We start from the raw sequence: 20563 nt of genomic DNA, 5'->3' as shown, positions 1-20563 counted from the left end.
ATTAATAAAACCTAATATTTTTGTGGTTTGCATAGTGACCTTGTTTTTGTCTTTGCTTAGACAAAATTATGAACTGGTATTGCTTTTTCCCCCCCCTTCACTTTAGTACAGTTACAGGGTTATCTTGCCTGATTTTGGTGTTCTATGAGATTTTTGTGTCTAATAGGAAACCATGGGCTGTGCAGGCCATCTTCTAACAACAATGAAGGCTAGCTTTGTCTGGCTAGTTCCTGAATGTCACGGATGATTTTCTCTCTCATGAATACGTAGCTAAAATTGCATATTAAATAGTAACAGTGTTGGTGACTGACTCTTCAAATGAATATTTCTCTTCCATTTTTTCCCGGTGTCCAATTATTGCTGTCGTTCTTCATAAAACAAGTTATTTGAGCTTAAGGCTGAAACAATTTGGGGGAATTAATGTAGTTAAAATATTCTTTAAAAAGAAACAATGATTTTACAATCTGATAATGTTTAGAGACTTAATCTGAAAACATTTCAACAAAGTCTTTTTCTATTTGCTTTAAAAGCCACTTTCTAGCAACAGAGAATTTTATGGTTAAGCATTTTCTAAACTATATTCCTCAAGATATTGGTAGGTACGCTACCCTCCACCACCACCTCCCCTCCAAAATACCTCTGATCAAATTTAAGGTTCAGAAATTTTGTTTCCTCATAGGACTGTGAGAGTGCACTAAAGGCTCTGAGAAGTTAAGAAACTTTGAACACTTCTGTTAAATCTTTCCAACAGAGTTAATTGTTTTACCACAGATTACTTTCCCTCAGAAAACATTACAGTTTGAGAATTGTTATTGTAATCAGAGCAACAGACTGAAAATTCATTGTTGGAGTAATAATCTTTAAATTTCACAATATAAATACCTATTTATGTTTAAGTGTTCTTTGACATAAACATTTTCTGGGATAGACATTTGATACATAATATCAATTGTACAAATCATCCCAATGGCAAAAAGCACTTACTGATGCTAGGAAAATATCAGTGGGTTCTATGTACAGTCACTTTGAATCTAAGCCAAAGGAGTGATTTAGATTTTGTGAAATCTAAAGAGAAATGTGCTAATATTAGAATGGCTAATATATACATGCCAGACCCCTGAGTCCCAAAAAGAAAAGAACATACATACAAACACACACTGCCTTGAAGGAACACAGAAAATGAAGACAGATGTGTAGACAATAACATTATAATGAGATGATGACTTTATCCAAGTTATGTATAAAACAGGACTCAAGAAGAGAAGCACTTATGTCACTTTGGTACGTTAAGGAAAAGTGTCAGAGAGAGAGAGGGAGCATCAGAGCTAATACTTAAAAGATGACAGGGAGATTGCTAAATGACCAAGCTAAAGTAAGGGCAATATGTAAAGATGTGGTGGTTAAGAGAGTGAAAATAGAAATTCATGAGAATGGAGGATTTAGACATAAAAATGTCTGAAATACTAGCTAAATAATTAAACTGAAAATTCATCTGAGAGATAGGCACTATCTGCTTTCTTGGCATTGAACCCAAAGTTTTTATTTTTTTAAGCTTTTGGAGCACAAATTTTAAAAGCCTAGGCAGCAATTTGAAGACTGGTATGTTGTTTTAGATTCAACTTATTCTGAAAGGGCATTAGGAAGATGGTAGGGGACAGAGAGGGCAGGAATAAACAAATGGAATTTGTTTTTTCCCCCCGTAGAATTGAGGACAGGAACCATTTCCATCTGGTTCATTCTAGTTTGCTCAGTGTCTCTTAGTGAATGTTAAAAGTGTTTTTTAAATTAAAGTACTAAATAATATTTTAATACTTAGAAAAAATTAATAAGAAAAAATCATATCTTATTTCCTTGCTATTAAAATAATGCTTTGGTAAGCATATCTACAAATAAATCTCTGTGTGAGCCTCAAATTATTGTCAGGGTAGACAGAACATTTTTATAGCCCTTCATATATCTGGTGTAGATTGTCTAACCAGTATTTAAAACAGTGCAAATAAACTATAATGTATGTTTAGATTTAATTTGAGCCATAAAATGAAAATGATAATTCCTCTTCTAGGCTTTACATATCTTTATTTTGCTTACAGTTTGCTTCAATTTAAGGAGGCAGACTTCTACAGAAGTATTTTAGGGGATCAATTTAGGGGATGGATTTCCACATAAATGTTTATGTACATATTTTAGAAATAATAGGCATGACAGTAATTTCCTTGGAAAAGTTTTTAATATCAACATACTCAGAATACATTTTTTGTGAAAACAATATGCAATTGTTTAATATACATTATAAAATCATTAATTTTATGAAGTTTCCAACTGTCTAAATACTAAAACAATCCCATATTCTGACATAAAGAGGAACCACTTTCTATATTATACCAAAATTAAAATTTACCCGTATTCTAACATTGAGAAATGAGATTAGAAAAACCCAACATTATAAAGTCTACCTCGAAGAGATCAACAATGACTTCACAGACTGTCTTTACTGTATATATACACACAATATTTTTTATTTTAGTTTTTTGAGACACATAACCTGTCCTATTTTAATGATTCATATATTTAACAGAAGGTTATAATGTAGAGGTCAGAGAAGAGGATTTGGAGGCTGAAGACCAGTGTTCAATCTAGAACTTCCTAGATTACTGCATTTCTATCCCTTGTGCCAGCTGACACATTATAAATGTCTGAATGAATAAATAAATTACATTAACAAGGATTTCTTCATCTATAAATTGAGATAATACCACCTACCACACAGAATATGTGTGTAGAGCAAGTAAGAGAACTAACTGGTGCCATAGTGCTTTGTTCACCTTAAGACTCTGAGTTAAAATTATTTTTAAAGATTCGTGATAGTAGGGTTTGTTGTTTAGTAAAAACATCAAATGTCAAACTTCAGTCTTGGCTTTGATATAATATTTTACTTACTTATGTTTTCCTTTTAACAAGGTATCATTAACAACAAATTTGTTCAGTGTTCATTTTAATGGGGAAAAAAAAGTCTTACAATTCATTAAATAAACACTGTATGTGATTCAGGTCAACACCCATGTCCTTCTAGAAAATCTCCTTTGGTAAGTCATTATAAGAAGAAAATCTGTTTGTTTCAAAAGAAAACTGGTTCATTGTAAAAAGGTCTAAAGTTTACACGTTCTCATTAAATTCCAATTCAAAGCGCTTCACACATACATCTTTCATAGCATTTATCACATTGTATTATGAATAATATTTGTTTCTCGCAAGAGACTTTGAGCAACTTAAGGGCAGAAAATCATGTCATATTCATCTTTATATCAAATCCTAGCCTTTGGCTGGTCCTTTGTAGGGGTTAGTGCCTGGTAGACATAGAATGAATGACAGGCATAAAACAGAGGATATGTGTTGTGTCAAAGCAGAGGACAAAGAACTGTTATAATTTTGATTAGTTTTATGGTCTATGAGCTAAGTGATAAGTTTATCAACAGACTGAAAACAGGATTTTTAAAAGATTCCTTTTACGTTTTTCTCTATGAATAAAAGTAGTTTTAAGGTAGACAGATGTATGTTAAAATAATTTGATGCAGGGAGAGTTTGGAGCATGTTATTGGAACAGTAACATGAAAATGACATGGAAAAACCAGCAAAAATTTTTATTTTAGAATTACTGAGTGGTAGTTTATTCAGTGCTCTCAAATATTAATAAATGAAGTCTAAGTAACTTTGCCAAAAGCTTGTTGTATTTTATAATGCTTTATTTTTGTGATTTAAAAATGTTATATTAAGATATCAGAGTATTATTGTAGATGGGAATCAGCCTGCATTAGTGTTTTGTTTTGTATTGGGGAGGGGCGGTGAACCACGTGAGAGTTTATACTTGGGAAATATAGTTTATGTTTAAATGATTACTTGCCCAACTTATTTTGAGGTATAAAATAGAAATGGTCAGTAAGTGTTTGCTGATGTGTATGTTTGAAACCATATAAAGATAGTTGAAAACATGTAATGACAATTCCAAGGAGCTACATCCAATATTAAAGATAACATGACTTAAAAAAAAAAAGATAACATGACTAACAAGGTTTACATTATACACAAAAGAATTTTCATAAATATTTATTTTAAGTGCCTGATGATAACTAAAAGAGACGTTTCCTGCCTTTGTGCATCTAGTTGCTTGGGAGGCATTCCTTATTAAAAGAAAGGGTGCTAATAATATAAAAAGACTTTTTGCTAGGATCTCAGCAAATGTTATAAAAAAATTTTTATCACCAAGTAGCCATTACCTTATGGGAAGGATTTACAGTAATATGTGATTATGTATATGCTACTTTCATATGGCGGTGTCAGAAGCTCAAATCAGGCCTGGGTAACCTGATTGTACATTAATAAATTTTTACATGATTTGACCAAAGCTGTTTGAAGGAAAGGGTTCTTATTAAACATTTATCTGGTAAAATAAGGCAAACACTTTAATTGTTCAAATGGAAACTATAAGAATAGTTCTGGTATTCTATTTTGTAAAATAATTAGCACTTGCATAGCTTTATCAGAGACACATGTATTTTTAAAAAGATCTACATTCTATTTGTTATGCAGTATGGTTGCTCTATTTGACTCTCACTAAAAGAGGAGACAAAAATCAAGCTGATGTGTAAGATAAATTGACTTCATTTTAGGTTATAAGTTGTAAAGATATAATATGGTAAGTACTTTTCTATAATTCAATTCTATTGTGGGTTTATGGAAAAGAAAGAAAGCTTAAGAATTTTGGTATCAACACACATGGGGACAGAGGGAGTATTCCTAACATGGAACTGTGTAGCATGTTTGCCTATTAACGTATCAGTTTTGACATAGAATATGTAATATTTTTATTATGAGAATAAATGTGGTATACATTTATCTTTTTGTTTAAAGTAAAAGCTAGATCTCAATCTCTGTTATTTCATAACATACTTTCTTAGAAGGTGAATATAATCAGCTACCTGTTTTTAGTAGTCTGAGTTACTTGGATGATGCAAAGGTACTTCACATTTGAAAATACTATTTTCAAAATATTTTACAAGCTATTGCAAAAGCTAATTTTGTTATGAGGGAGGCCATGATTAGCTCAGTTTTACTGATAAAAAGATATGAAAAGTTTAAATAAAAGAACTTGCCCTGTACTTCAGGTTTTTTCCTAAAATTTTTCCCAATCACAGTGCCAAAAATAATAATTTAATTAATACAAAATCCAGCAGTTTTAAAGTTTTATTTCATGTTGGTTAACTCCTACTAGGCAAATTACTTAGAATGTAATATCCCAACTTTGGTACAGGAAAAAATTTTTTTATAATATAATTTAAAAACATTACTTGTCATAGACTGTTCTTTAAAAGAAGTTTAAAAAGACAAAAACACAAAACACTTTACAAACATACAATTTCCTAGAAAAAATTTTAAGTACATGATTCTCACATAAGGCACTTCCATTCTCGTTCAAATAAGTTTCATAAGAAGTTCTCCATTTTTTTTCGCAACCAAGTCTTCATAAATAAATTATGCAGTAATGTTGTTACTTCAGGTAAAACTTTATTAAATACCCAATTTTGGAATAATTTCCTTAAATATCTTTACCTTTGAACAGAATGAAGTTCAAGCATCAAATCCTAATTGAAGGTACTTTTAGTCTGTTTGCAGTTAGAGAATTGGTAACGTTTTACCTTGTTGATCTTGTTCAAGAATCTTGAAATCTTCCAAAGGAAGACTGTTTAAGGCAGTTGGTAAAATGTGTTCTGATGTGCCCTTAAGTAATATATTATTTGCTTCTAGATTCTTCACCAAGCACGTGGCTTTGATCCATCTTCGAGTTGCTCTGCGTTCCTTCTGTAGGCAAGTTTTCATTTTCCTTCTTAAACTTGCTATTTCCTTTTCCAGTTTAATTATCCTCTTTTTTGCTTCCATAGGGTTCCTAAAGGCATAACTGTGTTCAAGTAGTACTTGCTGACTACTAATGTTTGATTTTAAATTAGGTGGTCCGTTTGGAGTACAACTGTTGTTTTTCTTCAGAAGATTCCTTGACTTGAGTTTCTGAGCAGAATAAAATTAGAGGGTTGAACATAAATTATGGAATATCACAAATAAGTAAATTTTGTTTTGGATAACAGTATTTAAACTGCTCTTTTAAAAACTGATTTTAAAAATTTGATAGGAAACATTAGCAGCCTATCTCATGTAGTCATGGATTCAAGTTTCTCAACTGGTTGAATTAACTCCAGCCACCTATTTCTTTTTGTCTTTTCTCTCCAGAGAGATAAAAGCATTGGTCTGGAAATAGAGAATGGACTTCCTAGGTCTCTTCCAAATTATTGAATATGATTCTGTAGAGACTTAAAAAGATTCTTTGCAATATTCTAAGGCCAGTATAGAATGCATTTAGACATTTGGTTTATTTGTGATACTGATTTGATCTCTTTTTTAGGTAAATACTATCTTCTCAATTTGATTAATATTTCAGACCTGTGGTCCTACTTAATACAAACATATTCCAAAGTATCAAGCTCCTGAATAGATTTACCTATTAATTATGCACAGTTATATCTTATTGATACATTCAAGGTTTTAAAATCTGGCTAGAAACTTTCTTTCCAAATCAGAAACCTGAGGACCCTTTTTTCCCTTTATCTCTTTCATTCAATTAGTCATCAAGTCCTATTAATTCTATCTCCTAAATATCTGTATCACAAATCCTCGCCTCTTCATCATTCTTTTTTTTTCACTCTCTTCATTTCTTTTTTTTTATTTTTTTATTTTTATTTATTTATTTTGCAACACTGTGCAGCATGTGGGATCTTCCCCGACCTGGGATCAAATCCACGCCCCCTGCAGTGGAATCGCAGTGTCTTAACCACTGAACCACCAGGGAAGTCCCTCCTCTCCATCATTCTTAATGCTACTACCCGTATCAAGCCCATATCATTCATGTCTGGCTTGAATATATTAAAAACTTCTTTATTGATCTCTGGCTCATTTTGATCCTCACTAGTCTATTTTCTGCCACACAATAATTTTCTAACAGATTTGATGATTTAATACTGGCTAAATTCTTCTTTGCCTCCCTATTATTTAAAGAAAAAAATATCTTTTTTATATGCCAAAATATCTACATGGCATACTGTACCATTTAGGATCTCACCCCATTCTGCCATTCACCATCTTTTTAAAAATTAATTAATTAACTTTTGGCTGAGTTGGGTCTTCATTGCTGTGTATGGGCTTTCTCTAGTTGCGGCGAGCGGGGGCTACTCTTTGTTGCGGTGCTCGGGCTTCTCATTGCGGTGGCTTCTCTCGTTGTGGAGCACAGGCTCAAGGCGTGCAGGCTTCAGTAATTGTGGCGCGTGGGCTCTAGAGCGCAGGCTCGGTAGCTGTGGCACATGGGCTTAGTTGCTCCACAGCATGTGGATTCTTCCCAGACCAGGGCTCGACCCGTGTCCCCTGCATTGGCAGGCAGGCGGATTCTTAACCGCTGCACCACCAGGGAAGTGCTGCCATCCACCATCTTAATTTTTACTCCAATAATATTAAACCACTTATAGTTCCCAGATTATTTGATTAATTTCATAGCTTTGTCTTTCATTCAACATTTATTGAAACACAGGAATTCATTTATGAATTCCTGGGGACACAACAGTGAACAAGTAAGATAAATATGGTTCCTGTCTTCATGAAACCTACAACTGGCATTCCTTCTGTCTAGGGGAATTGGCAGGGACTCTTTTTTGATCTGTATATTCCCCGCATCTAACTTGGATTTTGACATAATGTAAAGTTTAGTAAACATCTGTTGAATGAATAAATGATCAAAATATCAAAAACAAGATATACTTCAAATTCAATAAATATATGAGTTTGTACTATGTACCAGGCACTATTTGAGGTTCTGAGGATTCAGAAATGAAATGCTTGCCCTCCTGGAGCTTTTCTGATAATTGGTTTACCACAATCTCCTCTCCCTTCTCTTCCATTCAGATAGTAACTCATGTAGATTTACAAATTTAACTGTCAAAAATAACTCAAGAAAAGCAGTGATTTTTCCTCTCTGAGAGGAAAAGATGTCTATCTTCCTTTTCAAAGCTAAACTCTTTATTTTGTTGACATTTCTTTGAGGATTCTTACATGAGGGAAAGGCACTTTTCAATTTCCACTCTGACAACCTCCCTTCTGAACCTTTCAGTGACGCTGTCTTTCTCAGCTAGCTTTTTCCCCTCTGATCAGATCTTCCCTAACTAGATAAAACATTGTTTTAATACATTCATACTATACCTTAAATTTCTCCTTCCTTTTAAATATCACTTGCTAACACTTATTTTGCATTCACTCCTCAACTCATTATCTTTTGTTCTTATCATGCTATTGCAGCTGCGCTGTGCAAAGTCAAGAACCCTCTCCTACGTTCCAAACTCCAAGCTCAAGCCCAGCCGAAATGTCTGAGTTCTATGAGGTTTTCTGTTATGCCTCCCTCTGAACTTACATTCTTTGGTGTAACTCTGGTATTCTTTGGGTGTGCTGCCCTGAAAGCACTTAACACACATTATTTGCATATCATCTTAAAATCAGAGCAGAGCGATGCTGGAGATTTCATTACCATTTCTCAGTTTTACCAATGGGTCAATTATTGATAATAATAAACAATGATGTAAAATTCCAATATAATAAAACAGTTTAGGTTGGGGAAAGAATATTGGAGTCAGGAGTGCTGAGCACTAATTCTAGCCTGCATCTTTACTTCAGTTTTGCAGTTTTCTTGAGGCACAGTATTATATATGAATTTCAATATATTCTTTTTTTCTTTTTTTTTTTGCGGTAAGCAGGCCTCTTCTCACTGTTGCGGCCTCTCCCGTTGCGGAGCACAGGCTCCGGACGCGCAGGCTCAGCGGCCATGGCTCACGGGCCTAGCCACTCCGCGGCATGTGGGATCTTCCCAGACCGGGGCACGAACCCGCGTCCCCTGCATCGGCAGGCAGTCTCTCAACCACTGCGCCACCAGGGAAGCCCTCAATATATTCTTAATTGTTCCATGTTACAAACAAAAAGGGATGGATTCTAAAAATGGTTAAAATGGCATAAAAGTAGTATTACTTACCATGGACTTTATGTGGGTACAAAAATCAAAAATGGTTGGAACAGCATCCATTTTAAGTCGTCTAGTTTGTCCTGTTAGGTCAAAACAGGAGGCTTCAAAGTGCTTTGAACAAAGAAAAGTATGTTTTCCTGGCACAAAATTTTTGCGCCTAACCAGGCGAACCCATTCTTTTCTTCTTTTAGGATCCAAAGGAAACCTTTAAAAAAAAAAAAAAAAAAAGGCAACTCAAATTCCAACTATCACAATTCTGGTTGTACCTCAATGATTAAAAGAAAATTTGAAAGGTAACAATTTAAAGTGTCTTACATTTACATATAAATTTAACAATTTCCGGTATCCAGATACTGGAACAGAAACCAATTCATGCTCATTTTTATAAGTTGTAAAAAAGTTAACAAAAAACTAACTTAAGTGGTTTAATTTTTCAGGGTTTTAAAAAGAGACCTTTCTTCCCAAACTAGTCCTTAACAAGGGCAGTAAAATAAATAAGACTATACTGATCTAGATCAAATTTATGTAGATCCATTATAAGCAGGAATAATTTTACAGTGCTTTGATCTGCTGCTCATGTACGTGGTCAAGACAAATCAGATCATCTACAGATTAAATTTTATCAAGACAGATTCTGGTATTCCTTCCTCTGTGTTCATTATGATACTTACTACATTGCTTTGTAATTTTCCATTTTAATAAATTTTCAGTGAAATCAAAGAAGATTATAAGTTTCTCGAGGACATGGATCATTTTATCTTTTTTTTTTTGCAGTACGCGGGCCTCTCACTGTCGTGGCGTCTCCCGTTGCGGAGCACAGGCTCCGGACGCGCAGGCTCAGCGGCCATGGCTCACGGGCCCAGCCGCTCCGCGGCATGTGGGATCTTCCCGGACCGGAGCACGAACCCATGTTCCCTGCATCGGCAGGTGGACTCTCAACCACTGCGCCACCAGGAAAGCCCTCATTTTATCTTTTTATCTAACTTTAACACTTACGTAGTGCCTTGCAAACAGTTGGGACTCAACAAAGATTTGCTTAATTAATATAAATACAGAATATATGAATTTATAATTCACTATATTACTTGCATGAAGTTAAACTGCATATGTTTTTAAAAAATGACCTCTTAAGCTATGTTGTACAGTAGAAGGCATAATTAATTACTACAAAAAGTAAAATGCTGATGACAAGCCCAGCAGGAATGTTTTTCCTTTTATATTTATTTCAGATATAAAATATACTGATATGCACCCAGTGTACACCTGTTAAGGAAGAGAAAAATATAAGGGACTGTCTAAAAATTCGAATGGTAACTGTGTTGACTGACTTGCAAATAGAGGAATCAACATTCACATGTAATAAGTTTGAACTCTTCTTTAGTTTGACTACCTTATCCTTGAAGTATTAATTATGAACTCACTAGTACCTAAAAAGAACAATTAAATTTATGTTAGAAGATCATGTGGCTCAAAAACCCCCAACTGAAGCTTCATTAGGTAACAGCTTTGGCTGTGTCAGATATACTAGTCTTGCTCAAATTACCATTAGGGAGGGCCACAGAGGTGAAGGCCCAGACTTACTTACTTAGACACCCTGCCATCTCATGTCCCCACCCCCACTGCCCCAAACACACCCTCACCTGGGGATAACATTCGTGTGTCACTCTGCAGTTCACATGTTTTCATATATGTACGTTGTTTTGCATTTCACTAGAAATACAAGTCTCTCTAATGGAGACTTTATCTACTCGGCCTAGCCCTCACCTCTTAATAGTAATGTATTCTCATCTCAAAGCTTTCTGATCACTTTCTCATCTAAGTGATCTGAAAATGTTTCCTGAGGATTAAGCTAAAAATTAAGCTTTAGTTTATAAGCACACTTCTTCTTCTTGGGACTTCAAGCACAAATAAGTACTATCAGCACTATTGTATTAGCATTTGTATAAGACTCTTCAGATATATGAAGACTTTCTTTCAAATATTACCTTTCACCCCCTCACCTTTTAGCTCGTTTTTAAACTAAAAAAAAGTTTTAAATTATGAAACCAACGTCTCCAATTGGACCTTAACGTGATCAAATTCTACTTCTTTCTTTTAAGACTCAGTTTAGGAATCCTATGTTCCTAACAAGTTTTTTTATGATCAGAAGACTTGGTCAGATGTTCCTATATCATATAGCACTAATATAACTGTATTCTAATTGTTTACTTTTCTATCTCCACCACTAGATCACAGGTTTCTCCTGGTTAGGAGCTGTTTTTTCACTACTTTTTCCTGTTAGTAAGCATTCAATGAACTTTTTGAGTGAATCAATGAATATACAAAGTAATGGAGTTAGTTTGGCATTACTAAATAATCTTGAGATTACCTGTGTTGAAATAAAATAAGAATAATCAACAATTTTATATTTGATTTTAGATAATGTTTTATACAGTATTAACCTTAATCATGTTTTTGCACGTGTTGTTTGGATTTTTCTCAGCAAATTCAAAGGGTGGGAGAAGCAGCCCATAAACTGAATTTAAGTAATAATAAATCATGTAAATATTAATTTTAAAAAATTAACGTGGTGTTAATAGATGGATATATTCTTGTTTACACAATAATAGAACCAGGCTTTCAGAAACATTAGTAGTTTTGGAAAATCACTCAGTATTTTAACAATGCTATTTTGCTTGGGTCTTTAACAGCTGAATGCCTCTTACATTCCAAGCACTGTCCTAGGCACTGAAGACATAGTAGTAAACAAAACTGATCTACCTTTATGATGTCTACCTTCTATGTGGGTATACTGTAATGGGGAAGGTAGAGAATCAAATAGCTTGCTTGATGTAGTAGAAAAGAGTGGCTGAAAATAGTCTCTGTAATCAAACCAGGTATCAATCCCAGCTCCTTCGTGTAATAGCTGGGTGACTTTAAGAATGTTGTTTAATCTTTTTAGGCCTCAGTTTCATCATCCATAAAGTGGAGTAATAACGGTACCTAGTGTGGTTCTAGGGATTAAATGAGACATTGTGAGTAAATGCTCAGCCCAATGCATAGTATGTGGTAAATACTAAATAAATGCTGTTTATTATTATTATAAAAGTAATTACAAGTGTCATGAGTTTATAAAAGGGTAAGTACAGGATTGCACGGAACCATAAAACAGGAAGAGCTAATCTCGTCAAGAAGCCTTAAGACAGTACGAATTAGCTAGGGAAATTAGGATGGTAGTAGTGAAGAGTGTTAAAGAGTACCTTCGGGACAGGAAGAGTGTTATGATATGAAACGAAGATGGAGGACTTTCCAAGTTAAAGAGTAATTTTGAACTTTATCCAAAATGGCATTGGTAAGCCATTAAGAGGCCTAATTTAGAGCTGTCAACAGAAAATGTTTTAGCTGGTTGTTAAACACAGCCATTATTAAAAATTAAATTATGTAAGTTTGCATTTAAATAAATTAAAAACAAAGGTAATAAATACTAAAAACCCATCACTTCCTAATTATTTTACTGTTGTCTATACTCTTCAGGTTACTTATGTCTGTTACACCTGTATGGAATAAATGCTATAGAATAGGGTAGTATTGCACATTTCTTCCCAACTCCATGATCAGTGATGTCATATTGGTAGCTTATAACCAGTTATGGTGGGAGTATTTATATCATGGAAATTGGACAAACATTACAAATCAGGGCTTTCCCCCTTTCCTGGAAATCCTGTTGTTAAAAATTTAGCAACACACTATTGATTATAGACGAGCGGTTAGGAGTGCATGAATGGAAGCAGTGAACCAGTTAAAAGGTTGTTGTAATAATCCAACTGAGAGGGAATGGTGAGAAGTCAAGGGAGGATGACCTCCTAGTTTCTGGGTGGATGGTGTTTCCATTTACTGAGAAAGGGAATATGGGAAGTGGTGTAGGTTTGGGAGAAGGGCAAGTTCAGTAGTACAGTTTTAGTACGCTGAATGTGAGGAACTGAAGAGACCAGGGAAATAACTGAGACACTTTACCGATAGGTCTAAAACTCATTAGAGAGAGTCGGACCAGAGGTATTGATTTGGGAGGCATTAACAGGTAAATGTTAACCAAGACCACAGGAACCATTGCAATCCTTTTGATAAGAGTGGGAAGACCTTGGTCAGGGGGTGGAGTGGCAGAGGAGACTGAAGTTAGGCCAAAAAAGTAAGATGAAAATCACAAAATTAGTGTCAAATAATTCAAAGTAGAGAGTATTTCAAGGAGGAAATGATCACATGCCATGAAAAAAGGACGCTGGAGTGACAATTTATGTTAGCAAGAACAGTTTCAAAAGATTATTATTGGCAACACTTAGACTGGAACGGGCTGAGTAAAAGAAAAATGGTGACAGTAAGTTTGGGCAATATAAGCTGTACATGGGGATAAAGAAGTCTACCAATGTCCTAGGAAAGGAGTGAATAGTGTTAATTATGAAATAGGGATTAATTTTATTATAAATAATGTTATTTTAACACCTAAACTTATGGGGTTACACATGAAAATGTTAATTTCATAGCAAACAGTCAAACATGGAGAGGAGGTATGTATGTTAGGGTACCACTGTGCATCTCCTAAACATTCATTATTGGTCCCTTGAATCCTCCCTCCCCCTCATCTTCCAAATCAAATGACCATATATGGTAGTTTCTCCTCAAACATTTCTCAAGCCTGTCCACTTTCCATCTCTACTGTCAGTACCACTGTAGTCTAGCCACTGGGTGGACTCTCCATTGTTTTACTACAGGTTCCCAACTTTTTTCTCTATCAACGCTCACCTCTCCTAATCTAGTGCTGATTGTGCCAGCAACAGAAGTACATTTAGTTCAGTTGATGCTGTAGCAGGATATCCTTGTGAAATAGCAGGTGCATTAACATTCTGTAATAAGCTCCTTTCTGTCAAATTCATCTCTTGATGATGCTTGACCAGCTCTTTAAGTAACACTGTAATTCTCTGCACTGCAGCCTGAGGGCTTTTTAATATACAAATCTAATCACGCCATTCTTTTTAAGCCCTCCATAGCTTCTCAAGTACTCATTGGATAAAACAGAAAATCCTTTAAGTATCGTACAGGACCAAATCTATGTCATCTTTTGGTCTCGTTTGAAATTTCACATCCTTTGAGAAGTGTTCTTTGACTTTCCAAGGCTAAGTTAGAGACCCTGAAGGTCTCTTCTTTGGCACTTGACCACGATTATTTATGTTGGTCTTTCTCATTCCAATTCCAGGAAGGTTAAGAATTCTCTGGATCACTAGCACCATGTCGGGGAAATAAGAGCTTGGTACACATTTGATGGATGAATGAATAAAGCACTACATTTGCATGAAGTAGATGAAAAACAGAAACACCACAAGGATTTTTTTTTTAAGTGGTAACTTTTAATAAGTGGGTACACTTTGTCATAATGAAGTAGGGAGAAAGGTCAAGGATATCATTTTCTACATTCTAAGATCTTAAGTTGTGAGGTATATAAAATCAGAACTGTTTGTACTTAACTTTTTGAATGCTTCTTTTCTTCAGGCATATGGCAGGCACTTGCAGAGAAGGTAAACATTTACCAAGTACTTATTATGTTTCATGTAGGGTTCAAAGCGCTTTCCAGAGTTCTGATTTGACAGAAATAAAGAATTTTGATTGCTCTTCCAGCAAACGAAGGCAAAACATAACCTGGGTTCTTTTTATAATACTCTGTTCTAGTAAGAATAGAAAGCTTATTTTTTCCACTTTCATTAACATCGCTTAATTCCACGGCTACTTACGATGATGACTCAATTTTTCCGCAGAGTTACTGTGCGTGACTATTTGAAATTTAAATGCTTCCCATGTCAATCCAGCTAGTGAGAATTGACTAATTATACGGGAACACAGCAGGCTTTTTAGGTGATTGCTGACTTGAAAAGGCAGATCTTGCTTCCTCTTATGGCGTCATTAATATCAAAACTTGGTCTAACACATAGGGAGTAAAAGAATAGAAAATTAAGGTATCCTCCTGTCACTTTCTAGAGAAGGAGTAATTACGGAGAGAACTTGGCTCTGTTTTACAAAGTGAGTAAACCTTCCCCGAAGGGAGCGAAAAATTGGACAGATTTGAGAAACACACACAAAGGGCAAAAATGATGCGTCCCTGCTACTAGCTAGCTAGCTAGCGAAGTTATAAGAATTAGTAGAATCCTGTTCTTTCCACACAATTGATACCCAGCCTAGGAACTCCCGTTTCCGTCACCCCCACTCCCTGCCCAGGTTACCTGTGGAAGCTGATGTTAATGTGCTTGTTGTAGGTAGTAGCACAACCCGCCGCGGCGCAATTGGTCGGCATTTCCCTTTCGCCCTCATTCGGCGCTGTCTTAAGCCTAATCTGAGGCGCGGGCTGCTACGCTTTCTTCGGGAAGAGACTGGGCAAGCGAGGCTGGGGAAGGGCCCACCCAGCTAAGCTGAGGGAGCTAGGTGGGAAGAAAGGGTGTACGTATGTGTGCGGGGAGGGGGGGTGTCAACCTTCCCTTTCTCTTTATTAATATGGCGGACTTGAGCCACAGGAGCCGACAGTCCTGGAGCTCTAATTCCCTTCGTTTGCCTTCACCAACATGGCGGACGCGCCCCGTCCTCTCTCAGGCTCCCAAAAGGGAGTAGGACTACTGCTTCTCTTCAGCAGTTGTCCTCCGAGCAATTAAAAAAAAGACGTGTGTCCCTCCCATCCCCCTGAAACTCTCACGGCCGAGATTAAGAACGGGCCCGCCTACCCCGCCACGCACCCAGAAACCCCAAAGCAGCGTCTGGAGTGGGGACGGGCCTCAGACTGGAAGGACAAACTCTAAGCGAGAGCCAAAAAAAAAGACTACAACTCCCAGTGAGAATCGCGTTGTCCTAATTATTATCGCGTGAACTGGGAGCCTTGTTTCCTGCGTGCCGCAGGAAGTGACGTCACGAGCAGAGCCACTACCAGAGCTCTCTTCTCGCGAGGCGGAAGAGCCCAGATCGCGGAGGAGCAAGGGGGCGCTAGGGCAGGGAAGTGGGTTGCGACGGTCCGGCGAGAAAGAGCTGGGGTGCGGGGAAGTTGGGGAGCAGAGCCCGCTAGGTGAGCAAGTAGGGTAAGGCCGCACCGACCGGGTCCGTTGAGAAAGAAGGAAACTGAGCAGGAAGGCAGCTGACGGGCGGATCCCCGGACAGAGCGCTAAGGTTGTGTGGAACGCGCTGCTCCCGGGATGGCGACTGCAGATACTCCGGCCCCGGCCTCCAGTGGCCTCTCGCCCAAGGAGGAAGGGGAGCTTGAAGATGGGGAGATCAGCGACGACGATAATAACAGCCAGGTACGGAGCCGGAGCAGCAGCACCAGCAGTGGCGGCGGGCTGTTACCGTACCCGCGGCGAAGGCCTCCTCACCCGGCCCGGGGCGGTGGATCCGGCGGAGGCGGTGGCTCCTCCTCGTCATCGTCCTCTTCTCAGCAGCAGCTGAGGAATTTTTCACGCTCGCGGCACGCGTCGGAGCGGGGCCACCTCAGGGGACACAGCAGCTACCGACCCAAAGAGCCGTTCCGGTCTCACCCGCCCTCCGTGCGGATGCCTTCGAGCTCACTGTCCGAAAGCAGCCCCCGGCCGTCCTTTTGGGAACGGAGCCACATCGCCTTGGACCGTTTCCGTTTTCGAGGCAGGCCTTACCGGGGTGGGAGTCGCTGGAGTCGGGGGCGAGGAGGGGGTGAGCGAGGAGGCAAGCCGGGGGGCAGACCTCCTCTGGGAGGAGGAGCTGGATCCGGATTCGGCAGCAGTCAGAGCTGGCGAGAGCCCTCTCCACCTCGGAAGAGTTGTATCCTTAACGTGGCGGTCTGCCCTGGGTGTGTCACTGAAGTTCCCTTTAGCGTCTTCTCAGATCTGTGAGATGAGTAACTTTTCGGAACCGTCAGAACCGCTTGTTTTCACTGTGTCAGTATACTTAACGTAGGCGGTTCTTTGGTAATCCCCACCCATGTGTCAAACTGTAGCGTTATTTCTTAAAATTGCTTTATTGGGTGTATTGCTTTTTAACGTGAACGTGTTATGGATGGGGACCAAACTGGTGGAATCTGAGACAGTGTAAAATCAGATTTGCAGTATTACATCAGAAGCCCAAGTTTCATTAGCCTTTGTTTTTGCTAGTACAGGAACTTTGTTACGTGAAGTTGCCTTAGATTGTTAGAGGGAGAAAAAAGATACTGGCCATAAAAAGTTTGGGGAATACTGTTGCTTATTTCATATTGCAGTGTCACATTGAAAATTGTGAGGTTTCATCGTTCATAATCCTACTGGTTTTATTTGTGATTCTGTTTCTACCTTTCTTGATTTACTCTTACACACTGCCGCTTTTTTAAAGTTAAAAAAAAAAAACTGATATCTTTTTCGCCAACTCAAATTCAGAGGTTTGAAATTCACATATCTTTGGGGGAAACTTTACCTTCTTAACTTTTCTATTATGTTCACATTTTGGACATTTTATAACTCTTACTGCTGACAAATGTGGGCTAGATAGAAAATGAAACTTAACAGCATTTTTATTTTAATATATTGGAAACTATGGGGTTTATGGGAAGGTGGAATCTATGGAGAGGTTAAGAAGGAAAATAGCAAAATAATCTGTTTTTTGTCTCCTCTAATCTTATTCATAGTTATCGTAAACATTCCTGAGTTTACTCATCTGAGGGTTTGCCATTTTAAGACGTGTTTGTAGAACTGTGTATTAAAAAACTTTTTTTTAATTGAAATATAGTTAATTTACAACGTGTGTTTCAAGTGTACAGAAAAGTGATTCAGTTATATATATATTATAATTTATTGTAGTAATGTAATATGTACTTTTTCAGATTTTTTGTAGAACTGTGTCTTGACATATTCCATGATAACTGCATAAAAATAGTTTACTTAGAACATTTATTACTGGTTGTAATTTCCATGGTGTAATGATTTTTTAATATATTCATTATATATGAAACTTACATATAAAGACATTTGTTTGGGAGACACTCAACATTTTTTTCACGGAATACTTAGGACCAAACTGTCTTTCCCAGATGTCGGGATCGGAAGGGGACCAGAAATGTAGGTTTAGGTAAGAAGTAGGAGCTTCTGGTGCTACTGCTCTGAAAAAACTTCTACAATCAAAAGTTGGGTTAGGAGCACTCCAGGATTGTTTCAGAAAAAAAATCATGTAGGTATTTAACTTTTAAAAAGAGGAATGCTCTTTCAATAAAGTTAGAAAACCTCTGCCCAAGATATTTTTTTAACCAGGGATTTGTTAGTTGTCAATTCTGAGCCTAAAAATGGAAAGGCTATTTAAGTACAAATATGTAAATTTTTTAAGAATACGAAGATGTAACTTCTAATTTGTGTTGGAGAGGCAAATGTAAATAATTATAGTTCAGTGTAAAAGGTTCAAATTCAGGTATGTAAAAAGTACTATGGGAGCTTAAAGTTTTTTCTTAGTTTATTTTATATTAGAGAAGGAAGTGGTACGTGGACTTGCCTACCTCCTGCCTTTGCCTTCTTTCTGTCCATTCATTCAATACCTCTACCACATACCTTTATTAATTGTTAATCTTATGTGTTCTTTTTAATGAACAGGCACATGATGTTGTGAAACAAGTATGGGAAAATATCCAGTTTGATCTCTGTAGTAACTTATCAGAAATGAGCTCTCTTGCTGTTTTTCTTTTCACAGATGCTGCACTTAAGGATGATTGTTTTGATCTTCTGCTCATTGTTTTCCTTGTGAAGTATCACTAATCCATCCTAGAGGTGGTATTCTTTATAAGAATTTGTGAAGGAAAACATAGCTCCCAGCCACTGTTGTGTAATGTGAGCAAACAAAATTTGTAATACAAAATTTTGTTAATTCAAATTCCTTTAATACCATGATTGTACTAAGTTTAATTCATATTTCCACTGTATGATTGTAATAATGACATTTTACAAATACTGCATTAAGAAAGAAGGATTATTCTGTGACTCACTTCCATAATCTAGAAGTGAGGTAGCATGAATGCAGGTGGGTTTTTGTTTTTTAAAACTTTTTTTGTCTGTAATAATTAAGGTATGCTGGATGCAGCTTTAAAGAAATAGAATAACCATTATTCTATTTAGATTCTATTTAGATTCTATTTTACTTAGATCCATATTCTATTTAGATATTAGATTCTATCAGAATCTAATACACCAAATAGATTCTATTGCAGTAGTTATTTTCATTCTCATTCATTTTTAATTTTCCTTAGTGAGAGACACTTTGTCAATCAATCTTAGCATATATCTCCTTTGGATGGCTGCTGATTTAAACTTTCAAATCTGATCAGAGCTAACATAATGAGTCCAGTGTCTCATCAGTAGAAAGTCATTCCATTTTCACCTGCAATTGTAAAGGTTGAATGGCAGTTCTTTTTTTAAACCAGGTTTCAGTTAGAAATTGCATCTTGACCAATTTCAAATCTTTTAAGTGCTGGTATCATCGTAGCTGTTCTGCATAGACAGAAGTAGGAGATTTCATTTAGCCTTGAAGGAGATTAATTAGTCATAGCTCAGTTGCTTCTCATTTTTCTGTCCTTTAGTTATTTTATTTTTTTGTTAGCGTATTGAATCTTTTCCCTTTGTGAATGTTTCCAAGGACTCTAGTCATATTTTTTTTTTTAAGTGACTGTAGCTACATTGGAAAAGTGAGATGTAAATGTAGATAATTACATAGTTTATGTACAGAGAGTATGTAATGGTGGGGTGGGGGAGCAAGTAATTGCCCGACTTCACATAGTGGGTGATATTTGAATTGAGGTCAATTTGAAGAACAGAAGAACCTAGACACAAAGCTATGCATAAATTGTGATAAACATGGAAGAGGTGAGATTGGAAAGAAATCATGAAAGCACTATATGCCATTTTAAGGATTTTGGACTCTATTCTTAGATTAAAACAAGGGATGAGATCTGATCAGATTTGTGTTCTAGAAAGATTAGTCTACCAATAGGATGGAGAATAGCTTGTGGGAGATAGAACCCTAAATGGCTATCACCAGCCAAAACTATGGGAGTGCATTAGAACGCTCAAAATTGACAGAGAGAGACTAAGTAGAGCTCACTGGCGAGCACCATTTTTGCAGTAGTTGGAAGAGAAAGGAGTCATGAAAACTTACAGGCAAAAAAAAAATAAGGAAACAAAGGGAGAGTAGAGTTATGGAAGCTAAGAGAGAAGTAGTTTACAGTGTTTAGTGCTGCAGAGAAGTCAGGGTGGATAAACTCAGCCAGCAGAAGCCAGATTCCATTTGGTGGAGGAGTAAGACAGGTAATGAGAAACTAGTATTGTTTCAAGAAACTGAGCTCTGAAGAGATCAGAAAAACAGATTTACTAGAACAGTTTTGCTGCAGAACTGTTAAAGATTTTCAGTTGTAGTGCTCATTTAGTTTCTAAAATATTTGGTGGTAATTCCCATTCTTAAATTGGTCATTAGGGAAGTTTA

At 36.7% G+C, this 20563-nt stretch overlaps 2 protein-coding genes across 3 annotated transcripts in view; one reads left to right on the top strand and one right to left on the bottom strand.

Moving 5' to 3' along the window:
- Nucleotides 1–2322: 2322 nt before the first annotated feature.
- THAP2 (THAP domain containing 2) lies at nt 2323–15873 on the bottom strand. Its single transcript, XM_082667008.1, has 3 exons — nt 15346–15873; nt 9110–9305; nt 2323–6057 (listed from the first exon to the last, which is right to left on the bottom strand). The coding sequence occupies exons 1-3, from the start codon at nt 15414–15416 to the stop codon at nt 5668–5670; spliced, it is 657 nt and encodes a 218-aa protein (XP_082523134.1). The 5' UTR covers nt 15417–15873; the 3' UTR covers nt 2323–5667.
- Nucleotides 15874–16087: 214 nt separating this feature from the next.
- Nucleotides 16088–20563, top strand: part of ZFC3H1 (zinc finger C3H1-type containing) — a 49304-nt gene continuing 44828 nt past the window's right edge. For both annotated transcript variants that reach the window (XM_082665172.1, XM_082665171.1), the window contains exon 1: nt 16088–16897. In XM_082665172.1, the coding sequence (XP_082521298.1) occupies nt 16300–16897 (598 nt within the window). In that variant the 5' untranslated portion in view covers nt 16088–16299. The remainder of the gene's footprint in view (nt 16898–20563) is intronic.

Source organism: Grampus griseus, assembly GCF_964374135.1.
Source record: "Grampus griseus genome assembly, chromosome: 11".
Taxonomy (NCBI): domain Eukaryota; kingdom Metazoa; phylum Chordata; class Mammalia; order Artiodactyla; family Delphinidae; genus Grampus; species Grampus griseus.
The sequence above is the reverse complement of the archived record's forward strand: the minus strand, read 5'-3'. Positions and strand labels throughout refer to the sequence as shown.